Consider the following 21,365-nt stretch of genomic DNA (forward strand, 5'->3'; position numbering starts at 1 on the left):
GTGAACTTTAGGTATGTCTCCATATATAACCAGTAAAGGCAATTGAGAGACCTATGTGATATTGATGTAGAGAGTGGGTGTTCCCAGGGGGTGTGAATTGAGGCTAATAATGTTTGTGGCAGTGGTGACATCAAGGAAGCAGAGGGACATTTTTCTCCTTGTGACTTAAATAGTTCTTTGAAAACCCATTAGGCTTATCAATTAAACTAGCTGCCTGGGGCTGACTACCTGAGGCCTCTGGGGAGTCTGTATTTCAATGGAAAGCCTTCTTCAAGATTCCATTGCGTATTCTAAGATGAGTGCCTTGTAACAATCCAGTGTCTGGAACTCCAAATGAGATGAGGAATGTCCTGTTGAGGCCTTGTATTATGGCCTTAGGATATGTAGAGAAACCTGTTAATTTGGTTTATATATTTATATTTGGGTATCTGTGAAACAAGAGATTCACAGAGTTCTTTGAAGTGCAATTCTTAGGCAATGGCCTAAGAGCTGTAAAAATATACGTATGAGGCCAAATGACCAGGGCCTCCATTGCCAAGATGAATGCCTGGAGTGTGCCCATTGTGCTGACCCTTGGGTTCTGTTCTTTATCAGGGACATCTTGGTTAAGGAACTAAAAGCAACAAGTCTCCACTGAGCTCTATCATGTATAATTGTGGCAACATCACTGGTAAAGTGTATGGCCTTCTACTGCTGTTCATTCAGTTGATCCCTGGGGTCTCTCCAGGTAGCCAAGGACTCTAGGAAAGGGATGCCTCCCCTAGCACCATGGTTTTTGGCAAAGGACTGATGGTACAGGAGGCCACCACCTTCTACAGATAGAATATGCCAGAAGGCCCAAGCTTGACTCCATCCTGTCGCAAAGAGGTCTCATAGCCATGCCAAATTCATGGGGGGGCTGCTCAAATGCATTACAAGGCATTACGGTAGAGGGGTACAGAGGGTCACAGCCTCAAAGTCTTTGAGACCCTCTATTTCTGGAAAAGCCCAGTGTGTGGCCAGTAATTGCCACTGTAATGGTGTATAGTACAAGGCCAGGAAAGGCAGTTTCTGGCATCAAAAGCCCATGATCAACTTATGACCATCACAGGTGGCCCAGAGACTCCAGGAGGCATGAGATGAGGTTGCAGAAGTCTCTGAGGGCACTGACTGGAGTGCGTGTTGATTTCATTTTGGACAGCTTCTACAGTCTTTTGTTGAGGAGGTTCCCCTTTAAGATGGGCAGTCTGTAAGTAACAGCATTAGTGAGATTAAAGAAAATTTGCAAAAGAATATGTTGTCTCCAGAGCCCAAAAAAGACTAAAAGATGTTGGACTTGTATTAACCTTGTGGGTATTGAGAGGGTTAATACCTATTTTTTTGACAGTATCAGGGATGGAGCAGCTTTTGGTTTACCAAATAACTTTCAAGAATTTAACAGAAGTCACAGGACTTTGCACTATGTGAGAGATAATGATCCACCCTTTTTGTGTGAGTTCCTTTGTGAGTATTTGTATGTTCTCAATGAATATGTCAAACAAATCTTCCTGGAGAAGGATGCCATCAATGTGATATACCTGTGCTTCTGGAGAAAGGTGGATGTCATTAAGATCTTGCCTGCAAAGGCTGTGTGCAGTGGCAAGACTGCTGAGGTAGCCCTTGAGTAGCCTGATAAAAATACATTGTATCTTGTGGGAGGTAAAAGCAAACTGACTGCTAAGCTGTTGACATTGGCACCCAATGGATCATATTAGCCTAATTTGTAGTAGGAAAATATCTATCAGTTGCTGATTGGATGGAGTCAGAAGTTTCAATACTCAGTTTGTTGGGAATAGGGGCCTGAATTGTATGGGACCATGGCATTAAGGTTGCAGCAGTCTAGTGTGCTGCACTATTTATTTGTTCCAGGTTTAAGAACAGGCTAAATAGGCCAGATTGGGTTGTTAAATGGAGAAGCGGTGGGGATAATCACCCCTGCACTCTATAGCTGTCATATAACAAATTTCAATCCTCAAAATCCCTATTTTAAATTACTTTGAGCCATGTTAATAATTATTTTAATTTGGGGTGGAGGCAGAGGAGTCATGAGTTCCCATTTTGTCAAGCCAATTTATAAGTGTCAAGATTTAATCTAATTTCCATTTATTTTTAATTGGGTCAGAGCATCCATGTCCATTATGGGATATTTTAGGGCAATGATTGCTATGACCGTGATGGGAAATTCAGGCAAGACAGTAATTATGATGGTTAAGATAAGGCATATCTCTTTGTCCTCTATTCAATATTCCATAACTCCTCTAATATTATGGGGGATACCATGTTTAAATTTAGTATGATCCCTAGTCATAACTGTAATCTGAGCCCTAGTGCCAGTTAAAGCCGTGAAGGTTTGCCAATTGCTGCATTTCAGCAGGTATTAAAGTTAATTAAGAATCTATACTGTAGAGGCACAAAAGCCAATCAGTGCCCCTTTATCTTGGCTATATAAATGCTTTTAATATATTTTGAATTTCCAGTTAGGTCAAATTGTAGATCTTTGTTTTAGGGTTTTTGTTGTTGTTGTTGTTGTTGTTGGTTTCCCTCCATATCCAGGATTATTTTTTCTTTGCTTTTTTAAATTTCTTTTCTTTCTTTCTTTTCTTTTTTTTTTTTTTAAGTGGTGGTGGTCACTGGACATATTTGGTGGTGGTGAGAGATCCTTTTTACCCTGACGATATTTATAAGTCTTTTCTCTTAGAGAGCTTCAAATTAATATCATCAAGGTTGGGGGTTTCCCCCACAGCAATGGTTGATTTATATGGTTTAAAGAGCCTGGGCTTAAGTTGAGTTTGAATTAATGGTGACATGGGGTACCACAGTGCCATAAAGGTAACATAGGTATTTCTCTATAACCTCAAGGATTAAGATCTTTATTGCAACAGAGACATAGTAAGCAGAGTGGTACAGGGAAAGAAAGCTAGGTTTATAACCCAGACTCAATAGACCAAAATTATCTCCTGCTGCCACTGCCCTACTTTTTCTGTCTTGTGGAATTTTTCCCTCTTTCTTTCTTTCTTTGTTTCTTTGTTTCTTTCTCTGCACAAATTCCTTGAGCATATTTTGAGTTTGCAGCTAGGTGAAATTGGAGCTTTCTGTACAGTCACCTGTGGTGCAGACCTTCTGGGTACTGATGGGAAAACATTAGGGAGCTTAGTGGCCTTTCTCAGAAGTGGTTGCCTCTTCCTCTGGGGAGTGCGAGTCAGTCTCTCTAGGGTTGAGGTCCATATCCTGTAAAGTCATTAGTCTGTGGCTTGGATAAGGCCAGCAAGCCCATGATTGCAAGATTGGGCGTTTGGTGTGCTGGTAGGCAGCAGTGCTGAGCCCAGGCCTACTGGCTACGGGTTTTGCATTGGGAGATCATTTGAGTACCAAATGCTCCTTCGTCTCCCCACCCTTTTCTTTTTTCATTGGCACCTGTGCCACAGGCCACCATGGATCTGCACCTCAATGCCCTTCAGAGTCATGAGAGCGCAAGCAACAGCAGCTCAGGAAGCAGCAGCAGAGGAGACCAGAAAGGTCACTACCTTTGCATGAGCAACAATGGCAATCAGGATACCATGCTTAGCTCTCCATGGGGTGGTCACCTTCCTTCCCACAAATGTCACACAGGGCTGCCTTTGTGCCCGTTCCCTAGGTGCACCGTTACAAGCAATGTCCGTATTGCTGCTCCAAGCAGTCAGTGACAGTCACCAGGCTGGACATGGTGATCAGAGAGCTCTAGCCTGAGCTCTGGTAAGTAGGACTAAAGTACTGACTGGTTAAGGCAATGTTTTCTCATTGCATTTACAGGCTGAAGCTTCAGAGATCACCTGCCAAATACAGGCTGAACCTGACAGCATGTCACACCAGGGTATAGTTAACAACCATTTTCTTCTTGGGGACAAGAGCATTGCAGAGTTAAAAGAGATGGCATAACAGTGGCACATAGGCCATAGATCAAGCCCATCAGCAGTTAGCAGTTCTGTCTCAGGTAGCCTTGCCAAATAACTCAGAACCAAATAACCAAGGAACAGTTAATTTAAATGACTAGGTGTCTTCTGAAATGGTTGGGCATGTCATATGGTTCATAACACCCGTGGATTTTATTGCTTTCTATTCACCCTATGGGTGAAGGAAAGATTCCTGCCTTGGAGATTCACAGATGCCTAGACACCCAACACCCAACACTGGACAGATGAGATCCACAGCAGTTTACTGGTCACATATACTTACCACCCAAAGAGAAGAACATTGCCAGGCATGCAGGAGCATGTTGGGGTTGTAACCAGGAATAGTATGAACAACCAGGTGCTGTGGGAGTAATAGTAACAAGAGTTACTATTAGTTATATTAGGTAACCAGAGTAAGGCTTGGATTTCTAAGAGTGACACGCTCAGTAAAAGGGTAATATGATAAAACCCTAACCTCCTAGGAAGACAGTAAGGAGACTTGACAGTCTTGACTTTGACTTGGATGGAAATGGGGGAAAGGCTCTCTTAATAACTTATGAACAAAAACGAAACCTCACATTAAGTGTGCAAATTTGCAACTGTGTAGTCTATGTAATTTGAACAAAAGTCATGCTGAGAACATAAGGCTATTTTTTTTTTTTTTTTTTTTTTTTGAGATGGAGTCTCACTCTGTTGCCTAGGCTGGAGTGCAGTGGCGTGACCTCAGCTCACTGCAACCTCCACCTCCTGAGTTCAAGTGATTCTCCTGCCTCATGCTCCTTGGTGTCTGGCATACAGGCACACAGCACCACACCAAGCTAATTCTTATATTTTTAGTAGAGACAAGTTTTCACCATGTTGGTCTTGAACTCCTGACCTCAGGTGATCTGCCCACCTTGGCCTCCCAAAGTGCTGGGATTACAGGCATGAGCCACTGCACCCGGCCTTAAGGAAAATGTTTTTAAAAATATGATCTCAGGGCCAGGCTCGGTGGCTCACGCCTGTAATCCCAGCACTTTGGGAGGTCGAGGTAGGTGGATCATGAGGTCAGGAGATCGAGACCATCCTGGCTAACATGGTGAAACCCCATCTCTACTAAAAATACAAAAAAAAAAAAAAAATAGCTGGACGTGGTGGCAGGTGCCTATAGTCCCAGCGACTTGGGAGGCTGAGACAGGAGAATGGCATGAACCCAGGAGGCGGAGCTTGCATTGAGCCAAGATCGACCACTGCACTCCAGCCTGGGAGACAGCGAGACTCCGTCTCAAAAAAAAAAAAATATATATATATACACACACACACACACACACACACACATATATATATAAAATCTCAGAACCCCAAATCACACAGCAACCAAAGAAATAAGTTTCCATGAGAAAGATTCAACAAAAACACAGTAAACAATAGGATCAGAGAATAAAGAGTTTAGATATTAGAATTTTTCATAGAGAATTTTTGCACTATTTGAGAAGAATATATTTTGTTTTTAGTACTGTGGCATAATGTATAACTTTTTATAATAATAACTATATATGATGTAGTATAGGTCTTAACTGTATCATTCATCATACAGTTATATGTTAAAATAGTTAATATTTATATGCCATAACATGAAGCATGATGTCATGTACTTTCTTCTCCATTTTTCATTTGGAATACTTTCTACAATGTGACCCAAAAATGTAAGAACTTGTGACTTGTAACTTTTGTTTAAAGCCATAATCGTGCAATAATGTGCTACAGAAAGATTCAATTGACTTCTCTGATGAAAGAAGCTTCATTGTATCAGCTCTACGTGGTTTAAGTAAAAGATAATATAACGTTTTAATGCATTGTGTATAACGTACACATGCATATTGTCTATCTACTGAACACACATTGTATATGTTATTGTTATTACTATTTGTGAAAAATTTTATAGCCTTAATATATTTGAAAAGAAGAATTGAGGATTTTTAAAATTTTTATTTCTTTTAAACTTACAGAATTTTAATGGGAAAATACTTATGTCATATGTTAAGCAAACACAGCAGGAAACAGTACAGTATTTTGGAAACTATTTAAAACCCCACAGAAAAAAGACTGGAAGCAAACAGCTGCTCTTGTGTGATAAGACTATTGTTTTTATTTCAATTATTAAAACATTCCTTTATTATTTTTACTATGAGGAAAAATATGTAAGTATAAATGACTAATAAGATATTGTAATACAATGAACTAGACTTGAAAAATAAGTAATAAGATACTGTACTAGACTTGAAAAATAAGTAATAGGATACCATAATATAATGAACTAAACTTGAAAAAGAACAAAGTCGATTGCCTAGAAATAAAAATATGATAATTGGAAATAAAAACTGTGTGGATTATGCGGCTGATTAGGCACAGCTGAAGAGAGAATAGTGAACTATATACACTTATGATGCAATTCTCTGAAGAATCTAATACACTTATGATGCAGTTGCCATTCTTATGTAGAGCGTTTTGCTGTTTTTACGTATTATGTGTATATATACGTATATATATGTAAAGCTCTATGTAAGAATGGCAAAAATGCTCTCTCTATATAAAAAACACTATATATGTATATGTATGTGTGTATATATAATTTATTTATGTATATATATATATAGAGAGAGAGAGAGAGAGAGGGAGAGAGAGAGAGAGAAATTGATTCATGCAATTAGGAAGGCTGAGAAGTCCTAAGACTTTGGCAAGCTGGAGACTCAGAAGATCTAATGATATGGTTCCAGTTTGTGTTCAAGTCTGATAACCGGGAGACCCACTCTTGTCAGTTCCAGTCCAAGTCTGAGTTTAAGGCAAAAGATTGAAGGCTGAAGACAGCTTGAAGACAGTCAGGCGGAGAAAGCAAATTCTCCTTCTCTCTATCTTTTTATTCCATTCAGGACTTCAATGCATGGGATGTGACCCACCCATATTGAGAAGGACAATGTGCTTTATGCAGCCCGTGATTCAGATGTTAATTTTATCTGGAAACTCCCTCACAGACACACCCCGAGAAATGGTTAACCAAGTGTCTGAGCGCTTTGTAGCCCAGTCAAGTTGTCATATAAAATTAACCATCACAATTAGCAAACTTCTTAACAGCAAAAATAGAATAATGTAGAATAATATTGTTAGGTGCTTTCATCCTAAAATAGTATATTTGTAAGAATGAGGATAAAAATAGATCTTTTCAGGCATCAAGAAACCATAGTTCCCAAAATAATTTCAAAGGCTAAATTCCAGGGGAAAAGGTGAATTATCTCAGCGGAATTGGAACATGAAAAAAACAATGTTGTGGAAATATAATGGTATTATGAATATACATAGAATACCAATTCTTAAATACTTAGATATATGCTAAGTTATTTAGATATGCAGTGTCATGTTATTGGCAGCTTGCTTTCAGTTGCTGAAATAAAAACTGTGTGTTTGTGTGTGTGTGTGTATGTATCTTTAGAGAGATTAAATATAGCAAAGTGTTGATCGTTGAATCAGGTAGGGAGGCTCATGCTTGAAATCCCAATACTTTTGGAGGCCGAGGAGGGAAGATCACTTGAAGCCAGAAGTTTAAGACCAACCTTCAACTCTACAAAGAGTTTAAAAATTAGGCAAGTGTGGTGCTGCCCACCTGTAGTTCTAACTATTCGACAGGCAGACAGGACACTGCTTTTAGCTCAGACGATTGAGGCTGCAGTGAATTGTGATCATGTCACTGCACTCCAGTCTGGGAAACAGAAGGAGACCCTGTCTAAAAATAAAATCTACCAGAAAAACACTATAGCTGAAAGCCATCTATTTAATAATCCTTAGAATTTTTGTCACAAATTATTGTAAACAAGATCTGTTGTTTCCATGATCAAAAATTTCTCCACCAATATCTAATTTTGTGGTGCTTTGGTGAGTCCTCCAAGATCATCATGGTTCAATGACCGACCACATTAATAATCAAAGCCGTTTTCAGAAATCAATGGACGATAAGTGTATTTGTCTATTGCTAGAGTGTCTATTTTACTTTTTATTCTATTGGTCTACCCTTGAGGAATACCAAACAGAAGTAATCAGTAAGACTTTGTGAGCCATCAAGTCTGATACTGTAAGTTCTTTACCTTTCCCTTTCTGTTTGAAATAAGAAGCTATTCTTGGTCTGTTGTATTTTCATATAAATTTTTGGAATCAGCTTATTACTCCTATTATGGTAGATTTGATTAAAAAACTTCACCTTTTAATATGCTTTAATGGTTCTCCTTGACATCAGTCTCTATCTTCAGAAAGTGCATTTTTTTTTTTTTTTTTTTTGAGACAGAGTCTCACTCTGTGGCCACACTGGAGTGCAATGGCACAATTTCGACTCACTGCAACCTCCAACTCCCTGGTTCAAGCAATTCTCCTGCCTCAGCCTCCCAAGTAGCTGGGATTACAGGCACGTGCCACCACGTCCAACTAATTTTTTGTATTTTTAGTAGAGATGGGGTTTCACCATGTTGGCCAGGATGGTCTTGATCTCCTGACCTCATTATCCACCTGCCTTGGCCTCCCAAAGTGCTGGGATTACAGGCATGAGCCACTGTGCCTGGCCAGAAAATGCATCTCATACACACCTTTACTAAGTGATTTAGAAGTTTTCATGATTCCCTGGTGCTTACAGGATATGTTCACATATTATTCATGGCATTCATTTTCTTTGCAACTGTGTTATGACTATGCTTCAACTCATTTTTGCAACTCCATGTGGGCATAACACTCCACGACAGTGAAATGTTTCCTCTTCTCTTATTTGGGACTTGCTTTTTACACTCCCCTCTTTTAGCTTACAGACAACTTCTCTGGCTTAGTAAGCCTTTCATTCCCTTTCTACCTGTGTGGATTTCTCCCAATTTTAAGGCTCTGTATCTGTTCTACAGCCTTTGTGAAGTATTCCTTAATCACCCCAAAACTCAATAACCATTTATCTTTTACATTTCTACAGTATTTTTATTTATAATACTTATTTGAATATATCATATATTTACTTCTATTTTTACTTTTCCTTTAATATGCACATATTCTATCTGTACAATGAGTTCACAACCCTTTCAGGGTGGGGACCATATATTAAGCATCGTCGTGTGTCCCCACTGTTTCTATCACAATGTATAGTTTTATTTGCCATTGTTTTCCCAGAGTCTTGCACTGAGCGGAGGATATAGTAGATGCTTAACAATAATTGGTTGAATGAAGATTGAGACTGTGCTCAATAAATGTTTGCTGAGGTGTAATTGAAGGAGAAAATAATGAGTTGTCAGATGAAATAGGTTTCAATCTTGTCTCTGTTACTTGCTAGCTAGGTTTAGTCAAACTATTTTATTTCTATCATCCTCAGTTTCCTCACCCTTTAAATGAAGATAGTAGTGACTAACCCCTGGTATGGAATCCACATGAACAAATTCTCATTAAAGTGCTTTAAAACAACGCATGCTTAACACATGTGTATGCCTTTTTCATATTATAAAAATCTTCATTATAGAAAATTTGGAAAAAAGTAAAATTCAAAGAAGAAAATAGAAATCATTTATAATACCATACACAAAGGGAATATTATAATTTTAGTATATATCATTTAAAATGTTTTTCTGTGCATGTATTTTTTATTTTTTATGATTTTTTTTGAGACAGAGTCTCGCTCTGTCGCCCAGGCTGGAGTGCAGTGGCCAGATCTCAGCTCACTGCAAGCTCCGCCTCCTGGATTCAGGCCATTCGCCTGCCTCAGCCTCCTGAGTAGCTGGGACTACAGGCACCCGCCACCTCATCTAGCTAGGTTTTGTATTTTTTTAGTAGAGACGGGGTTTCACTGTTTTGGCCAGGATGGTCTCGATCTCCTGACCTCGTGATCCACCCATCTCAGCCTCCCAAAGTGCTGGGATTACAGGCTTGAGCCAACGCGCCCGGCCTCTGTGCATGTATTTTAAAACTGTTATATGCATAGTGGTTTTAAAGTTTTGAAAATTTATGTTTTTAAATATTTTAAATATTTTCGTGGCCTCATTTTTCTATTTAACTTATATAGTACTAAAGGACTATCGTAACATAATTTTGTACAAAAAGTTTTTATAAAAGTTAAATGTGTCAATTTAAATAGTGTTACTTCTATTAACTTAATTGCAGGTTAATATAAACATGCATAATTTGATGAAACAATATTTCCATGAGATGATTTTTCTTTCTAAAGTTATTTGCCCTTTGATTGGGATTTGTTTTCCTCTATGACCCAGAAAAATACTCAAAACTACTCTTAATTTTTGTTACTGTAATTTTTATTGGATTTTTTGCTTGTTGCAACATTATAATGATTTCTTCTGTAAAGTACCGAAGAGAATTAGAAAACAAATCAGAGCTTGAAAAGCTTAATCATTTTTCTCCTTTTTTAGTCGGAACAAAAAGTGAATATTACATTCATTTAAATAGGGACTAAGAGGCATCCTAAGAATTTTTCTTTAAATTGATGAAATAGAAGAAAAAGACACTACTGAAACTGTGGGTGCATTTAAAAAAACATTATACCTATCTATTTTATACCCATTTTATTTATCCAATTAAAGAAAAATTTATGAATAATTTCAGTACTCAGCCATGTTCCTTGCTTTTTGGCTATGCATATTTTACACTGTTGGTATATACTCTGTAATGTTAACATTCAAGAAAATTTTATGTTTTCAAAACTGTCTTTAGAAATTTTGAATTATGTTGATATGAGAAATATTGCATTTTTAACACATAATAAAATGACATCAAATAAATATCATCCAGCTTCAAGCTAAATGGTGTGTAAAATATGTTGTGATATTCTTGTGTATGTGCTGCTGAAAAAATTCTGGGAGGATATGCACCGGAATTACAACAGCACTGTGACTGGATAGCAGGATGGCAATCTCTTTTTCTTTCATTATGTCTTTCGAAATTGTTCTTTTCCCAACAACAAGCATATATTAATGTCATATGCAAAAAGAAAAAATTTCATGTTGAAAAGAAAAGTGGAAAGACAATTACTTTATTTATTGAGTGCCTGCTGAATAAGCATCAGGTGTGGCTTTTGTCCTATGAATACATCAATGAAACAACCTACACAAACAAAAGCTCTGCTTTGTGGAACTTACCTTCTAGTGAAGGGAGACACAATCAGCAACAACTGCAATCATAAGTAAATGAGAATACATGTTCAAAGCTAGTAAGTGCTAAGAGAAAGTAAGAGGAATCAAAAGCTGGAGGGAGGAGATGCAATTTTAAACAAGGTGGTTAAAGCAAGCCCCACTGAGAAAGCAGGACTCTCTCAATATTATCTTTTGTGACCCTTTTTCCTCTGCCATATTATCTCATTTTCATATTACTCAGATTAAGAATGCTTTTTTAGGCATCATGAAGAAATCAGGAATTTCAATTCCATTTTAACCGCTAGAGAGAACATTTAAACATGGTTTGTTTTTGAAAGTACGTGAGAATTTCACCTTTAGGGAGAAATCTTCCTATGGACAGTGTAGTGGAGATATGATTTTCTGTGACTGGTGACTTGTACGGTTCCGATGTTGCAGAAACGTAGACAAATTTGAGGGTGTGTTGGGAAGCAGATTGTAAATGATTTTTTGAATGCCTTTTTAAACAATATCAACTTTCTGGAAATGTCCCAAATGTCTCAGAGTTAATCTCTCTCTCTCTGTCTTTTTTTTTTTTGACATAGAATCTTGCTCTGTTGCCCAGGCTGGAGTGTAGTGGCTTTATCTTGGGTCACTACAACCTTCTCCTCCCGGGTTCAAGTGATTCTCCTGCCTCAGCCTCCTGAGTAACTGGGATTACAGGCATGCGTCATCACACCTGGCTAATTTTTGTATTTTAAGTAGATACTGGGTTTCATGTTGGCCAGGCTGGTCTCAAACTCCTGACCTCAGGTGATCCACCTGCCACAGCCTCCCAAAACCCTGAGATTACAGACATGAGCCATCACACCCAGCTGCATTAATCTCTTTCTGTCTACAGTCCAACATCAGAGGCTGTCTCTAGAGCCACGTCAACACTGTTGCTTAAAAGAATAATTGATATTCATAATGATACTCTTTCATATTGCCTATATATTTATATGACTGATATCTAAATAGATTCCATTTGTGTAGTTGTTAACTAAGCACATTTATAGCATTACTTCATTTGCATTAAGGGTAGTAAAATAGGTAATATAAATCCTACTTTTTAAAAATGTAGAATACTAATCAACAAAGAAGTTAGATGTCTTCTAGAAGTTGAAAGTCCAGGATTCAACTTCAAGAGTGTCCAGGATTCAACTTCAGAAGACCAAACTTCCCATTGCTCCATATAGACCGTGTAACAAACAAGAGCACTAAACCAGGGCAGTCACTTTGAGAGTGTGTTAATGCAGTTCAGTAGTGCTTAAAGCTCTGCTTTGAAGTCGTCATTTAAAATAGTTTTCTTTTGAATATGTGCAAATCTAAATTATCTAGAGAGGTTTTGAAAAGTAGCTGAAGTCATTCTTCGTACAAAGAGATGGGTGATCAAGTGGGAGATTTTTTTTTTAAATTAATAACAGTTTACTATAAAATATGTTATATTTTAAATAGAACAGGCTACCACTATTTGATGTATGAGTATAAAATGAGTTGCAATGATGGAGTCACGAAAACAGATTCAGAAGTGGAATAAATATGTGGCTACTTGAAGTAATTGCTTTGATAGATGACATACATTTCCATCTATAAATTTTGGTGTGTTAGTAAAAATAGTTCTATTATTTGGTATCACACTGCATTTTCCCTTTGAAAGGCAAATAAGTATCTGTTAATTATAAATGCTTCCTGAAATGAAAGCTCAAAATTTAAAGTGTCCATGAGTATAACCATCAGATGTCCTAGGTGAGAGTGGTGCCGTACGAGTTTTTGCAGCAACTACTGCTCTGCCTCTACCAATCCATGTTTACTGCTCACATCTAAAAGCCATTGTATTTGTCATTACTCTACAGCCTGACTCCTATTTTGATGTTAACAAAACAAAATCTGTTTTAATACTGAATAACCGAACTTTCAGTCTTATTTTATTCTTTATTTACTTTTGGTCTTTATTATGAATATTAATAATGAAAAGGACCTTCATTTTCAGCTCATAATCAATAGGTATCAGCTATTAATTCAACATTGATTTATTGAGTGTATTAAGCAGCTATGTTCCAGTCCCTCTACTAGGTAGAGGGATACAAAGCCATTTCTATTGTGACCACATTGGTAAGAATTAACTTCCCCTTTGTTCATCCTACTGATGTCATAAACAGTCATTTGACATTTTAAAACCATATATCTCATTGAAAAGGGAACTGACATTTTAGGCCTTGCATGTAAACCCCCAACACAGACTGGCTGCATTCCCTCTTTATAGGGAAGAGTACAAGTAGACTATAAGAACTTCAAAATCACATTGTACAGGAGAACTTCAAAATCACATTTTTTTCCCACTATGGCAAATTCAGTGCTAGGGATTTTGTGTACTTGGAGCATATTTGTGCCCCTTTGAAATCTAAGAATGCTTTGTGTACAAGAGTAGTCAGAAAAGCAACTAAATGAGAAATGGGTGGTCTGAGGGCAGCCTTTCTCTGGAATTTGCTTACTTACTTTCTGGGGTTCCATTAAATGCTATGTTCCCTGTGAAGCCTGGCTTCATTTTCTATTCTGGAATGAAGCACTGTCTGCCCTGCTCATGTGGTAAAGGTACCTTGCACGCAGCTTTCACAGACTGCCAGTTAAGGCATGGGAAGACCTTATTGTGCCAGATTCCAGTGTCTAGCGTGGGGCTTTGCAGAGTCGGTAAATGCTTTCTGAATTGAATCCTAACTTCTTTAAGCAGGCTCTAGTACCTTTATAAGATAAGAACCAACAATATTTGAGTTACTGGTTAGAAAGAATAATGTGAAACAAATGAAAGTGAAGGAGTATAGGTAGGGTTTGAGGTAAGCTGGGAAAAAAAGAATGAGAAGGATTTCTTCAAATCCATGCTAAGTCCTCTCAATTCTGAACACTCTGAAGCTAGAAATAAAAGCCAAACTATTTAAAATGTAGGCAGGAGGGATGCTTTGCTATGGTTATAACCACTTAGACTTATACTCCTCTAAAGGAGAAGTGAAAATATCACTCTTTATTCTGGATACCATCCACTATACATAGCACACACACACACACCACACACACACACATACATACACACACACACCACACAGGGACACACACACCCCACTCAAGCTAATGTATTAAAAAGGAAACTTGTTTAATTTTTAGAAACTTTTTGGTATACAGTGAATTCTCATTTTTATTTTTGTCCCCGTAGATAGCTTGGTTTGTTTTTGTTTTTTTGTTATGGAAAGCAGCAGGAGGAATCATAGTAATGGAAGAAAGAGTACCGTCTAAACTTAGGAAAGACTTTGACACAAATTAGCTATGTTACGTTGATGCTTCACTGAAGTGTCTGGATCTAGAAGTTTGGACTATATCATCATTTCAAATGTAATATCCTGCAATCATGGGAGAAATTTATTAGTCCTTTTGGGAAGCTGCAAGTGATTGGGAGAAGTCCGACTAACTCCCTGCAAACCTTTATGGAGGGTATATGTTGAATAAGTCTTTTTAGCATGAAACTAAAAATAATTAGATGACCAGTTAAATCTGACTCTCCCAAACACAGACACATACTCAAGGGGGCTACATAGTTTATTGCAGTTAATCTTTTATATCATTAACAACATTCATGTGTATTAGTGTTGTAAGTGGCCCTATTAGTATAAGAAGTAACATTGTGCTGGAAAGGTATTCAGCTTTGTGCATTAGTTTATGTGGAAAATTATGAAAAAATTAATTTGACTTTGCATTTTGAATTTTATATGTTTGAGCTGTCAAAAATTCTCTGTGGTAAACTTCCATGTGCCTACCAATGTATATTGAATGATCTGTCTGAAATTAACAAGCAAGAATGTAAGCATTAAAAAATGTGCGTGTCAACAGACAAAAGATAGAGTTCCCTTTGATTTACGCTAGAGGCACAGAAATACCATCTTTGGAAAAATTTCAAAAACAAGAATGTTTCTAAGCTAAAAAAATTATACGGGTCTACATTTCATGTAAGTTCTGTTTAGCTTAAAATGATCTTGATACTTAAGTGAATAGGAGATATGTAAAGCATTTACATGTTAGGAGTGGGTAATTTTACTTTATTTCCAAATAATAGGATTTGAGGTCAAGAAAGGTAACTGGAAAGATCAAACTATGTCTCATGTCACTAGACTATGGGTTCCTCTCTGTAACTTGTGGGCCAAGAACAAGGCTTTGCACTTGATAATTTAGTAGGAGCTTAAGAGATGACTGGATGAATAAATAATGATATGTTTTTGTTGGCACATAAAGAAGTAATTCTAGTTCTTTCACCTTGTTTGGAAGAGGTTCGTATGTTTCAAAACAGAAAATTATATGAAATTAATGATTTGTAGGCAGAGAACTGAAAACATCTAGCATAAGGTATTAGGATACTGAGAGCTGGAGAGAGGCAGATAAGGCATTTGGTTATCAGGGGAGACCAGAATCCAGTCTGTCCACTTGTCAGTCTCTCCTCTCTCAGTCTTTGGCCAGGAAAAGCACTGACATTTTTTCCAAAATGCATGTTTTTACTTCTTTGTTGTTCTGTGTTTTTTCAGCAAGTCTGACTCACACCTCCAGGGAACTAATTTAGTGGGCAAGAAGTTTATTTGAAGTCTCAGGTATAAAGTGAGCAATGGTTTCACTGTGGAAGATAGGATGAGTGATATGTATCCGGAGATGAGAAAAGAAGGTATCTACCATTTTGCAATCTTGGCCTTCAAGTAAGGAAGCTTGAGAAAATAATGTGTGTGAATTAAGAAAATGGACCTGTTGTGGGGAGGAAAGAGTTTGCAAAAACTTCTATTTGTTTATAATTATGCTTCTAACATACTAACATCCTCTTCTTCTTAGCGGGCTCTTTGGGGCCCGCTGGGTTCTGACTGGTGATTTTTTAATATGACTTTAATGCTCCATTTATCTTGAACATCTTGTCCTCTTGAGTTGTGCTGGTGTTGCACTTTCAGTATTTCAGAGACTGTAAAGATGCTGGCGTGTGTGTGTGTGTGTATGTGTGTGTGTGTATATATATATATATATATATATACACATTATATATATACACATATATATATATACACACACATATATATATATATATATACTGTGTAATAGTCTTTTGTCAGTCTGAAAATTGTATATTCTTTTTTTTTTTTTTTATTATACTTTAAGTTCTAGGGTACATGTGCATGACGTTTATATCATGTATAACTCCCCAATGCAATCCCTCCCTCCTCCCCACTCCCCATGGTAGGCCCCAGTGTGTGATGTTCCCCTTCCCGAGTCCAAGTGATCTCATTGTTCAGTTCCCACCTATGAGTGAGAACATGCGGTGTTTGGTTTTCTCTTCTTGTGATAGTTTGCTAAGAATGATGGTTTCCAGCTGCATCCATGTCCCTACAAAGGATGCAAACTCATCCTTTTTGATGGCTGCATAGTATTCCATGGTGTATATGTGCCACATTTTCTTAATCCAGTCTGTCACAGATGGACATTGGGTTGATTCCAAGTCTTTGCTATTGTGAATAGTGCCGCAATAAACATACGTGTGCATGTATCTTTGTAGTAGAGTAATTTATAATCCTTTGGGTATATACCCAGTAGTGGGATGGCTGGGTCATATGGTACATCTAGTTCTAGATCCTTGAGGAATCGCCATACTGTTTTCCATAATGGTTGAACTAGTTTACAATCCCACCAACAGTGTAAAAGTGTTCCTATTTCTCCACATCCTCTCCAACACCTGTTGTTTCCTGACTTCTTAATGATTGCCATTCTAACTGGTGTGAGATGGTATCTCATTGTGGTTTTGATTTGCATTTCTCTGATGGCCAGTGATGATGAGCATTTTTTCATGTGTCTGTTGGCTGTATGGATGTCTTCTTGAGAAATGTCTGTTCATATCCTTTCCCCACTTTTTGATGGGGTTGTTTGTTTTTTTCTTGTATATTTGTTTGAGTTCTTGGTAGATTCTGGATATTAGCCCTTTGTCAGATGAGTAGGTTGCAAAAATTTTTTCCCATTCTGTAGGTTGCCTGTTCACTCTGATGGTAGTTTCTTTAGCTGTGCAAAAGCTCTTTAGTTTAATTAGATCCCATGTGTCAATTTTTGCTTTTGCTGCCGTTGCTTTTGGTGTTTTAGACATGAAGTCCTTGCCCATGCCTATGTCCTGAATGGTACTACCTAGATTTTCTTCTAGGTTTTTATGGTATTAGGTCTAACATTTAAGTCTCTAATCCATCTTGAATTAATCTTCGTATAAGGGGTAAGGAAAGGATCCAGTTTCAGCTTTCTACTTATGGCTAGCCAATTTTCCCAGCACCATTTATTAAATAGGGAATCCTTTCCCCATTTCTTGTTTCTCTCAGGTTTGTCAAAGATCAGATGGCTGTAGATGTGTGGTATTATTTCTGAGGACTCTGTTCTGTTCCGTTGGTCTATATCTCTGTTGTGGTACCAGTACCATGCTGTTTTGGTTACTGTAGCCTTGTAGTATAGTTTGAAGTCAGGTAGCGTGACGCCTCCAGCTTTGTCCTTTTGACTTAGGATTGTCTTGGCAATGCGGGCTCTTTTTTGGTTCCATATGAACTTTAAAGCCGTTTTTTCCAATTCTGTGAAGAAAGTCATTGGTAGCTTGATGGGGATGGCATTGAATCTATAAATCACCTTGGGCAGTATGGCCATTTTCACGATATTGATTCTTCCTATCCATGAGCATGGTATGTTCTTCCCTTTGTTTGTGTCCTCTTTGATTTCACTGAGCAGTGGTTTGTAGTTCTCCTTGAAGAGGTCCTTTACATCCCTTGTGAGCTGGATTCCTAGGTATTTGATTCTCTTTGAAGCAATTGTGAATGGAAGTTGATTCCTGATTTGGCTCTCTGCTTGTCTGTTACTGGTGTATAAGAATGCTTGTGATTTTTGCACATTAATTTTGTATCCTGAGACTCTGCTGAAGTTGCTTATCAGCTTAAGGAGATTTTGGGCTGAGACAATGGGGTTTTCTAAATATACAATCATGTCATCTGCAAACAGGGACAATTTGACTTCTTCTTTTCCTAACTGGATACCCTTGATTTCTTTCTCTTGCCTGATTGCCCTAGCCAGAACTTCCAACACTATGTTGAATAGGAGTGGTGAGAGAGGGCATCCCTGTCTTGTGCCAGTTTTCAAAGGGAATTTTTCCAGTTTTTGCCCATTCAGTATGATATTAGCTGTGGGTTTGTCATAAATAGCTCTTATTATTTTGAGGTACGTTCCATCAATACCAAATTTATTGAGCGTTTTTAGCATAAAGGGCTGTTGAATTTTGTCAAAAGCCTTTTCTGCATCTATTGAGATAATCATGTGGTTCTTGTCTTTGGTTCTGTTTATATGCTGGATTACGTTTATGAAAATTGTATATTTTCAATAGAGATAGAAGTGTGTCTCAGGCAATGTAAATTGCATTACCTTGCTGTGGGATTGCAAGGACTTTTGTGAAATCTCCAAATGTCTAAATGGTTCTAGCTTCTGTAAGCAGCCACAGTTGACAAAGCAGCACTCATCTAAAGTCCTTTCTTAATTCTATAGAAGAGAAAGAGGAAGAGTTGCTAGTGAGTCAGCTGCCTTGGTTAGCAAACATAACATAATTATGCCCAGAAAATTAAAAGAACCTCAAGTTAATCTGTCATTTTTCTCTGTAGTATTTCCTCATCTTTGTGTGGGCTATATATTTTAAATGTCACAAGGCATTTGAAGAGGGCAATAGTCTCTTTTCTATATGTGTATCACCCCTTTTTAAAAAATCAAGCATATGCAATCGGTGTTGTATAGAAAACTAACAACAGACAAATGAGAGATGGCTATTGGGGAAAGAAGAAGCTTTCTCTTAAGGATATGCTATTATTTGGTTAAATTTTCAAAATGTTACTTTTAGAGCGTTTCTGTGCTAGAATGTCTATTTATTCATAATTTTTCTAGGTGGATGTTTCAGTTCTTTTAAATTACAAGGGTATCATTATGCTCATTAGTACAAGTCAAAATATGTAAAGAAGTAGAGAAAAAAAGGTTAATATTTTCCTTGTTCTACCTTCCATTCCCAACTAGAATTTTTATTATTTGCATAAAGATGAGATTCCATTGTATTCATAATATTCTCTCCTTTTCCCCCACACTATAAATATTAATTTTTAAACTTGCTTTATTTCAGTGTGTTATTGGATCTAGTACATTCTTTAAAATTGTAGTATAACATTCCATAACATAATTACATAGTTTATTCATATGTTTTCTCTTGATGGGCTTTCAGATTATCTCCAGCGGTACAATAAATCTCTTTGCTTTGGAGTTTAAAGAGCCCAACTAAGAGTCATCTTGTGGATTCAAATGTTCCTGCCACCAATTTCTAGGCCATTGACACATTTGGTCAGGAAAATAGCTTTTCTCTGTAGAATGTGCCATCTTCCCACATCGCTGTGAGGCTGGGTGGGGTTAGCTATTTGGTCTACCTGTGGTGGAGCATGACATCTTGGTCAGTCAGTATCACTGGCAGACTCTGAAAGGAAGATGGTTCCAAATGTGAGTTTGCCACGGCCAAGTACAGCCCCGAAGTAAAACAGTTTTGTTACTTAGCCTCCCTATATGGCCAGTTCTGTTTTCAATCTTAAAATAGTAGTTAATGAATACAACTTTAGCGAACTTTTAGATAGTTTTGTGATTATTTTATTTTCCAGCATCAATCTACAAAGAACTAATTAGAAAGCCTATGTCTGAAATAATAATATAAAGGCAAAAGCAAAAACTTCCAAAATAGCAGCCAGCTAGCAGCAAAATGATCTTGAAATAAACGTGAAACCCAGAATTTCTTTTTCATGCTGATCACCCACTCCAAGGGCCACTTTTTAGAAGATTCTTTTTTAGCAACAGACATGGGGGTTCACTTGAGGGTGGAGGGTGGGAGGAGGGAGAGCTGCAGGAAAGATAACTATTGGGTATTTGGCTTAATACCTGGGTGATGAAATAATCTGCACAACAAATCCCCATGACGCAAGTTTACCTATGTAACAAACTTTCATATGTACCCTTGAACCTAAAATAAAAGTTAAGTAAAGTGTTATTATTGTTTTTTGAGACAAAGTCTCGCTCCATCACCCAGATTGGAGTGCAGTGGCGCAACCTTGGCTCATTTCAGCCTCCGCCTACTGGGTTTAAAAGATTCTCCTGCCTTAGCCTCCTGAGTAGCTGGGATCACAGGTGTGAGCCACCATGCCTGACTATTTTTTTTATTTTTTATTTTTTAGTAGAGACAGTGTTTCACCATGTTGGCCAGGCTGATCTCAAAGTTCTGGCCTCATGATCTGCTCACCTTGGCCTTCCAAAGTGCTGGGATTACAGGCATAAGCCACCATGCCGAGCCAAAAAAATTATTAAAAAAAAAGAATTTCTCTTTCAATATACAAATTTCAACTCAATATTCATTTTAAATGTCCCATCTTGCTGAAGAAGTTTACCCATTTTATTTTATATAAAATATATGCATTTATTTAAATATTTAAGATCACATATCTTAACATTTTAAAAACTATTATTATATTTAATTTTAAGGTTTTAGACTATCAGACAAGTAAGAATTCAGTTATTCATGGAGCTGTTCCTTTAAGACCAGCAGAGTTAACTTCTTTGCAGTTACACAGGAAGAGATACTTGCAGTCATAGTGGTTTCTGATGTGATGTGAATTGGTGGAGGACAGAGTGGAGGCCAGCAAATGGGGTCTACTTCCAAACTAGCCACTTCTCACAAGCTGTTGAGAAGAGATCTGACCAAAATTAATGTATCATGGGAGAGCTCACAAGATAACCAAACATTCAAACTAGAGAGGAGCACTGTGAAAAGACAGGGAACCAATTATATGCATCAGTTGTATATATATATATATGCAGAGAGAGAGAGATTATTTCATCGTCCAGGTATTTATATATATATATGTGTGTGTGTGTGTATATATATCTATATATATACTTTAACAAACTTTTAGATATATATATATGTATACACACAGATACATTTTCCCCCCCATTTTCTCCATATAAAAATAATAAAGGCAGAATATAAAGTAGCTTTATATGGCTATCTATGTGCATTATGGGGATTCAAAGAGATAATTTTGTGATAATCCATATCGTGTTGCTTTCAGAGTGAACCGCAACTGGGTTTGCAAGCCTGAGTGCTGGCTTAGCAGCTGTGCAACTTTAAATGAGTCGCTTAACCTCTCTGACCCCCAGT

General features: G+C 37.5%; 1 protein-coding gene across 5 annotated transcripts in view; it reads left to right on the forward strand.

Annotated features, from left to right (window-relative positions):
- Positions 1 to 21,365, forward strand: part of PKIB (cAMP-dependent protein kinase inhibitor beta) — a 127,349-nt gene that overhangs the window by 96,518 nt on the left and 9,466 nt on the right. Inside the window, exon 4 of one of the 5 annotated variants that reach the window (XM_033234436.1) lies at positions 3,808 to 3,868. The exons of 3 other annotated variants lie outside the window; for them this stretch is intronic. In XM_033234436.1, coding sequence (XP_033090327.1) covers positions 3,856 to 3,868 — 13 coding nt within the window. In that variant the 5' untranslated portion in view covers positions 3,808 to 3,855. Of the gene's footprint in view, positions 1 to 3,807; positions 3,869 to 15,809; positions 15,829 to 21,365 lie in introns of those variants that run through there. One more of the 5 variants, XM_033234441.1, reaches the window with a different exon arrangement.

The sequence above is a fragment of the Trachypithecus francoisi genome, unplaced genomic scaffold (assembly GCF_009764315.1).
Source record: "Trachypithecus francoisi isolate TF-2019V2 unplaced genomic scaffold, Tfra_2.0 Lachesis_group15, whole genome shotgun sequence".
Taxonomy (NCBI): domain Eukaryota; kingdom Metazoa; phylum Chordata; class Mammalia; order Primates; family Cercopithecidae; genus Trachypithecus; species Trachypithecus francoisi.